The sequence below is a fragment of the Pterocles gutturalis genome, unplaced genomic scaffold, assembly GCF_000699245.1.
Source record: "Pterocles gutturalis isolate BGI_N339 unplaced genomic scaffold, ASM69924v1 scaffold10341, whole genome shotgun sequence".
NCBI classification, from domain to species: Eukaryota; Metazoa; Chordata; class Aves; order Pterocliformes; family Pteroclidae; genus Pterocles; species Pterocles gutturalis.
Genome location: NW_010103093.1, coordinates 30,263 through 38,517, shown reverse-complemented (window position 1 = coordinate 38,517; position 8,255 = coordinate 30,263). Strand labels below are relative to the sequence as shown.

At 46.7% G+C, this 8,255-nt stretch overlaps 1 protein-coding gene across 1 annotated transcript in view; it reads left to right on the top strand.

Annotated features, from left to right (window-relative positions):
• The first annotated feature begins 6,686 nt into the window (after nucleotides 1-6,686).
• Nucleotides 6,687-8,255, top strand: part of UTS2B (urotensin 2B) — an 8,910-nt gene continuing 7,341 nt past the window's right edge. Inside the window, exon 1 of the mRNA XM_010086560.1 lies at nucleotides 6,687-6,883. Within this exon, the coding sequence (XP_010084862.1) occupies nucleotides 6,760-6,883 (124 nt within the window). The 5' untranslated portion in view covers nucleotides 6,687-6,759. The remainder of the gene's footprint in view (nucleotides 6,884-8,255) is intronic.

Sequence of the window (8,255 nt, the reverse complement as noted above, 5' to 3'; positions counted from 1 at the left end):
GAGTTTGGTGGAGGCTAAAGTTCTCACCTAACAGCAAGTTTGCTATATTCCACTCTGAGAAATTTCTAGATCTCCTAAAAATCACCTCTTTTGATTTTCACCTGCCCATTCTTAAAATAAAATTTAAAAATCCTCTGTTATCACTTCTACCAGCCTTGTTTCCCAAGCTGCAGCGTGGCAAGCAGGCCAAAAGGTAAGGGATGGATATCTCCTACAGTCTCACATTTCAAGTCATGGTTTTCTATATGCAAGGGTACATCCACAGAGCACTGGTGTTCACTCAACAAAACACTATTTCACATGCGCAGAAGCTATCACGGAGTCTCAGCAGCCCTGGGTACAACTGAAAAGCTGGGTAAGAAGACAGGCTCTCCAAAATACAAGAATTATGGTTGTCTGTGCAAGTTTCCTCAAACCAAAATAGATCTGTGTGTCCCCTAAGCCCTCCCTTGGGTGACCTGTAGTGAGAGTTTTCCAAAAAATGTGTAGCATTTCTCAATAAACCAAGAGGCCAGATGATGAGAAGTGAAAGAAGGGAGAGCGAGAAAGGGGAACAACAGTGTGAAAGTTTCCACTCTTAGCAGCCAGGGTTGACTGTCAAAACCTTAAAAGTGCCCCAGCCAGTGTTTTTAGCACAAAATCACCCAGCCTTGTCTATATGGCTGTGTTACCCAAAGTAGTACGTGTACAAGCTACACTCAATTTAGAGTTACTGAGAGTGTCTGACTGAAGCAGAAGGAAGCATGAAAAATTGAAGGGAAACATTCAGAGACAAGTGGATGCACTCTCATTCCCATACGATGGTTGCTGACCACACCAAAGGATCCTTGCAGAGGTCCTTGATGCCGGTAGCATTGAGCATCTTCAGCCCAACATCCGCAAGAAGAAAAATCAGGAGGTGGCTCACTGCTCTGTGCTGGGAGCTGCCAAGGCCACATCAGCTCATACAGCAGCCAGAAAATTTTCCCAGCTGATGGCCACAGAGTGGTCTGGAGGACGCAGTGCCTCACCAACACCAGCCTTGGAACTCCCAAGGGACCAGGGCTCTCTGCATCTGTGCAGGCAGTGCCCTGTGTGCTGGCTCTGCAGAAGCTAGCCCAGAACCAGCCCACCCTGGCTGTTTCCCCCAGAAGCCAGGCTCATTAGCCCATCCCAAGTGCCACATTCATATGCACATATGTCTTTTTGGTGGCCAAGCTAGGGTCTCCACCTCACCAGGGAGATCCATCGGTGCTCTGGAGACAAGCTCAGGCAGCCAAGCACAGCTTATTGCTGCTCAGCAGAGAGAACACATCTCGTGCTTTGTCCCCCTTACTTTCCCCCTCCATCCAGGTAGTGGCAAGCTCCAGCAGAAGCCACATGCCAGACACCACTTTGGGTCCTCCTGGCTTTGCGTGCTCACAGGATAAGCGATCACGACCACTGATATCCATCTTCTAGAAAGAATAAATTGAGCTGAGGTCTGCCACTATTGGCAGAGTGATGGACTTGCAACTGACTAGTGGAGGGGAAGTCCCAGCTCTAGAAATTACCTCTTGTTGGCCATGTGCTGCTTTGTTACCTCAGTTGCCATTTCCACAAGTGGCTGTTCTCTAATGTCCTACAAAGGATGGAGAGGGAAGAGGTTCTCCAGAAAACCAGGCAGCCCCCTGCTCCAAATCACTCCCAGCCCCCTTCTTCCACTGCCTTTGCTGGGGAAATAGCTTCTGGAGGTGACACTGCTCCTGCAAAGACACCTCCCAGCATCACTTACTCAGCAGTCAGTGCCCCTGCCATGTTCAAGGGCACTGCTCATGCTCATCCAGGATGAACGCAGAGCCTGCAGAAGGTGAGTCAGAACAGAGAGGGATCAAGCTCAGGGTACATCTAATGGTATAACCAGGTCATTCCAGATCATGCCTCTTCAGGGCACCGTTCTGGCACAGGGACCAGGTTAGTCCCTACACAGTCACACCAATATTTACCATTCAGGAACATTATTGAAAATTACTTTGAGACCAGCAGGTCACAGCACATTTCAATGGAGAAGTTTTCTATGTTGTCCTCATCTACTCACCAGGAACCTCAACCAAGTCACCCCTGGTCAGTAGGGATGGGAGACTGGGATCTGGTTTGGAAGAGGTGCTCTGGCTCAGGATGATGAGGCAGAGGGGAGAATGGTACCAGGACTGCCTCTGCTCCCTGCTGTGTCCCCATGGGCTGCCCCCTCCCACATCCCATGCTTGCACATTCCTGCATTCCTCTTCCAGCCCCTCCCTCCAGGAGGGCACTTTGGAGCTGGCTCATTCTCTAAGAAGTTGAATGGTTTCCCAACAGCCCCTAGAGTGCATGTGAAGACCAGGAAGGCAGCCCAGCTGCACTTCGTACCCTCCGCTGCCCTAACCACGAGGAACTGCTTCTCTTCAGCACAATGCCCATCTCATGGGAGCTGGCGATGCTTCACTCTGTGTGCTCCCTTGGTTGATTGCAGTGAAGGCGACAACTTGAGATGCTTTACACTCTGCCTTGGACCTTTATCTTTTCTTTCTCCAGGCAAGGAGACAGTTAAACCAGAGCATCTAATTTTATGGCCAAGCAACAGCTGAGTCCCAAAGACAAGCACGTAGAAGGGGGAACAAATTGCATGAGTCAGACTAAAAGCTTCATAAATATTGACTGGTTTTAACAGTCCCCTAAGGAACAGGGAATCTCATTTTATAACTACATCTCCCTCCCCATTATGCACTCCCTCCTCTCAGGGAGCTGCGAGGGGGGCTGCTTTCCTGGCGCACATGCACAATATTTTAATTCCTTTCTGTGCAGCCAAGCTGCTCTGTCAGGGACTTTGCACCACACATCAGCAGAATATCTGAGCGCCTTCCAGTGGTACTTTAGGTAACAGGACTGGAGTGGACTTTGTTCTCTTGAATTTGCCCCAGGGTAGAATTGACACAGGCAGAGAAGAAATAAAATATTAAATGTGTAAGGGATGAGGGCTGAAGAGGACAGGGTGGTTTTTCAGTACCTTCTACTCCGATTCCTACCAGGTGAAGCACAGCTGGACACAGAGGAGCAGAGAGGTGCAATAGGAACAGAGACAGAAGAGACACATGGTGTCAGGTCTATAGTGGTACAGGCAAGAAAGGCAGACACTAGAGAAGAGGGGAGCACTTGGCTGCAGAAGATGGAACCAGTTCATTGGGCATGTGAATAGACAAAGGTGGCAGAGGCACATGCTGGCATGGGGTGGGCACACTAAGTCACTGCCCAGGATGGGGAGCAAGGTGACTCCTGCTTTTCTGACATTGCATAGGAAGCTCACTTCACTCCTGCTGTGAGGGCAGCTCCTCTTTCTTGCCTGCTAACAGCTCACCAAATTCTCCCCATTTTGTTGTGACTGTCAAGCCCCAACCCCACCTTTCCCTCCACAAGGTGTGTCCCCTCCTCATTTCCAAATTTCCTTGTCATTCCCCACCTTCATCTTATTAGTAGAAACACTCTAGGGAAGAAAACAGCAATACACGAGTCTTCCTGTACGTACCACACAGGATAAAACCCTGTCTCCACCAGATACTACTGGTTGCAGCCAAGTCCCATCCTTGGTGCAGAGCTCTCAGGACAGTTCATCCACCCTTTTCCCCAACCCTAAGTAAAGGCTCTTCCCTGACAGGTCCTCCTAGAGCAGGTTGTTTGCTTTGGGACCAAGCAAACTCTGGTTAAGTGGAGACCATAAAACCACAGCAAAGCCTGCTGATGCCATTGAGGCTCACCTGAAATACATGATTCGTGTGATGTTTTCATGTCTTCTCAAGGAGCTCTGAAAAAGAAAAAATATCCTTCCTCTCTCCAAACCCCAAACATACAGCATACAAAGTGGTCTGGAAGTCTCCCAGTCAAAGCTGGCTCTGGATAACAGCTCTTTCACATTCTCCTGCTTTCACTGCTCAACACTGTCTGCTGCATCTTACAAGTCACTCAAAACCCCTACTGAATTCCCCTTGTCTGAGGCTTGTTCTGAAACAGTAAGCATTACTGCTTTGGGTTTAAAAAGAAGGTTAGGTTATTTGGGGACTGCGTCTCTTCTAGAGGCAGCCCTGGCTTCATTAGAGCTAACAGCAAAGCCCAAAGGGACTTCAGAGAAATTGGGATTTTATATAAAGTATCCAAAAATCCTTCGCCACTCCAAGATCTACTAGTCTACCTGGCAGAGAGGAGGAGTCTGTGCAGGTCTGGGTCCGGATCAGCAGGGGCCATGTGCAGGCAAAGACATAGCTGAGCTGCAGACCAGCATTCCTCCAGCAAAGCTCAGACAGAAACTGAGATGGTCCAGGGCTAAGCTGAAATGGGGCTTCCCAGCCTATGGGCAGAGAGGGTGGGTGGAGGCCCCATCTGAAGCTGCTCAGGACTGTTAGCACCCTCAGGGTCCTGACACGTGGACTCCCCTCTCACACTCAGAGCTGGCACAGCTGAGTTTAGAGGCATCTCAGCTGCTTGGGCCAAGTCTTCTCCATTCCTGTTCTCTGGATTGGTTGGGTTTGTCCACCCTTGTCAATTTTCCAGTTTGATTACCTGATGTATGCATAGCTTTATGAAAAGAGAAACTTATATGTGAAGAGGCTTAGACACACTAGAACCATGGGAGGTAGAGATGGAGCTCCCATCTTCATGTGCTTACTATCTCTAGACACAAGTACTCAGTGGATGATGTAGAAGACATTATCACTGAGTGAAGTAATGCAGAGAATATGGAGACTATGTTGTTTTTCTATGGAGAAAAAAATATGTAAGAACAATAAAAGTCAATAGTATTTCCAGCACCCAGACAGGTGGGCTAAAAGCAGAGGAATTTCCCAGGTAGGAGTCCTACAGAAGCCCAACACTTCAAATCAACCATCTCATAATGGCAACAAATGCCAAAAGTCCACGAGTGTCTGGCAGCAGCCGTCAGACATCTATCCACCCACCCGCTCACAGCACCCAGTGATCTCCCTTCTGGGGTGTAAGTGTGGAATGGCAGTCCTGCACCAGAGCCCTCGCTTGAAAGGACTTGCACACTCTATGTATTAGTTGCTTTTGGGGCTGAACAGTCATGGTGACCCAGAACTGAAGTTTCTCTGCAGTGAGAGAGGAAATCCCAGGGAACAGCTCATCTTCCTGAACGCGTCTGCCGATAGCCCATGATGCCTCACAGCCAAGGGTAGGAAAAACCAGCCCAAGATCTGTGGATTCTGCATCGACTTAGATGAGATGGGGAAAACCACCACCTATATCAAAGCAAACCCTATTTCACAGCAGAGCTCAGGACAGGCTAGTAGGGACCTGGAAAGCCCTTTAATGCCAGGTAAAACCAGACCTGGACTTCCCTTAAGAACATGGTTTTGAATCAGAGCTACTATTGTCCACCTTGGACTCCTGTGCAAGGAGAAATATTGGAATATTTCCTCAGTAGAGAAGTATTCCATAATGGGAGCATCACATTCATTTTCATAGATGCTTGCAAAAAAGTCTGAGCATCTACCTAATCATTTTTTAGTAAAAAGTAGTTATCAAAAGGGATATTAAAAGGCAAGTCATCCTATAGCTATCCAAGGTGCACAGCAAGTTGTAGGGAGAGCTGGGGACCAGAAGTCAAAAGCCCAAACACAGAAACGAGATTGTCTTTTAGTTCAGATGAAGTGCAGGTACCATCAGATGAAGCTATGCTGGGTAATCTGGCGTGATGTGGTGTCAAAAAAGCACACGAGGTGAGTCATTAGGAGTGTATGTACAAGTCAGAGCTTGGCCAACGTGTAGTACAGATGATTCAGTTCTCCAGAAGCAGCAGAAGTGAAGAACAAAGTTTAGTTCTGTGACTGTTACAGCATTTTTCTTGATCAGGTCGTAAGTGAAAACTAGTAGCAGGTCCCTGATCAATAGTGATGGCCAGGCGACAAATAGAAGCCAAACCACGATGTGGTCCCAACCTGAGGAGACATGGAATATGTGCAGTGTGCCTCAATACTTTGCTCTACACTCATAAAATATGGCTCTGCAGCCAGAGCCGGCATCTGACCTTCCACTTCCTTTCTTTCCCCAAGAAAAAAAAAGAAGCCAGTTGCCCATCGTTGATGTATTCCATATCTGCTGCCAAATCTGCACTCTCCCACTCAGACACAATCCCAAAATAGGGTGTGATGCCTTTCCCGTTGACAAAGCCGTAAGTCACGGTGAGCGAGACACACTCAAGATCCTCCAATCAGTTAAATGGAAAGAACTCTCCCCCTCCATTTTCCACCACTTCAGCACTCATTATAACTCACATTAATTAATATAGGCACTAGGAAGTGAGATGATAAATTACCAAAACCCATTAACCTGATTCTGTGCAAACCGGTGAAATACAGCAACTTGTACGTTAGACAAACCTTCCTGGCTAATGTGGGAGTCCTCATGTCTGACCTCCATTAAAGCAGCGGCCCTGAAAAAAATATTTTTAATGTATGTACGTACGGAACGTATATTGACGTGCATGGACAGTGCACGCCTGTGGGAACATCAGAATTCATTAGATCAGTCTGATATGAGATATATTGAACAGGTTCCATCTGACGTCTGTTACTGGGTTGTTCTGTCCACTCCCAAAGGAGTGAATCATATTGACAGGTTGAATTATATCTCAAGAGATATTTTTCTCCCCTCCTCCAAAGGCCATTTGCAATCACGGCACATCCACTGCCTCTTAAAAGTGAGCTCAGCTGGCACTGGGTTGCATTGAAGTCCTCCACCCTGCCTGAAGGAAGAATGCTTTTGGGTGGTGGGAACGTGGAGAAGATGCGGTGTGTCCAGCTGTCCCTTGGAGTGCTAACCATCCTGACCATGACCGTGTCTGTCCCACCTGCACACGGAGAGCCTTTTTTACTACAAGGTAAGCTGGAATTACAGACTGGATGACACAGGTAGGTGCTTATCTTTTTGCTTTGCTGCTTCTCATGGCCATGCAACACTTACTGACTGTGAAAGAAAATTAAAAGAACCTTGAGCTATGCTAAACAATCAATGAACATGGGTGCTACCCAGAGATGTGCTCATGTTAGCGTGATCTAAAGCTTTCCTGCTGGTCATATGACACATTCTGCTAATCAGGAAAATATATCAGATCTGGTGAAATCTGTTAAGGGTAGCTCTTTTTCTCTCAAAAAGGAAAATTTCCAAGGAAAAACATGAAAATCTCAGAGAGTAGCAATTCCAGTATGCACCATATGAGAGGTGACAGCTCATAAATGTCAGTAGTAGGGTGCTGCTGAACTTTTTTTATTTGCAAAACTCCTTTATATGTTCTTCTTCCATAATTTAAATTAATCTTAGCTTGAACTTATTCTGCAGGGAAATGTCAATCATTAATCTTCTTTCTTTAAGAGACTTGGCAGTAGAAAAAAAAAAGCAGCTAAATATAGGCTTGAAAATAACATGGCTTTTCAGATTATTTTTTCCTCTTATATCACCTATTTATTTTTGTAATGACAACCAAAACATTCCTGAGGCCACTCTATCTAAATACTGCTTCTGTTCAGTTTTTACTAGAGTGTTTATAGTTTTTGTTGTTTTTTTTTTTTCTGTAGCAAATCCCCCAAATGACTAAAAGCAGCTATTTTAAAATCATAACTGTCTTTCAGACTTAGGAACGAGGTTAACTGCAAGTTTCAAACAGCGTGTAGCTCTGCTGCGTTCCCCAGGTTTATTTCTCCAGATCACAATCAGGAGCTGCAGCTTCAGCCTCAGCGGGAGGCAGGGTTGAGTCTGGCCAAATACTTGGAGCATCCCTTTGGCCAGGGCCCCTCCACTTCTGCAGATTTATGTGACTTTGGCTAATGGAGCTGATCCCCACATACTTTTGAGCATCCTTGAGGCTCGTGTGGTACAATGTTTTATCTCATGTATCAACAAGAATTGCATTCACCCCATCACAGCGATGTACGGTTGGTGGTTATAGCAGGACATTTTCTTCTTACCTCCTTGAAGGGAGTGAGCAGAAGTCCTAAAGATACCACAAGAAGACAAAATAAGCCTTTCTGCGTCATGTCTTTGCATTTTCCATGGACTCTGTAGGCACCTCTTAGGGCTTCCAGGGTCTGGGTGTGGGGCAGGGGTGTTCTCCATGTAAAGCCTGGCTTTCATTCTGTCATCCTCAAAAAACTTTCAAGTTTCAGGTGATCCTGGAAATCTGTTCAGCAGAGCTGGGAGGGTCTCAGAGCCTTCAGGGTTCTGCTTAGTCTCATCCCCTGCATCTGTGGGTTTCT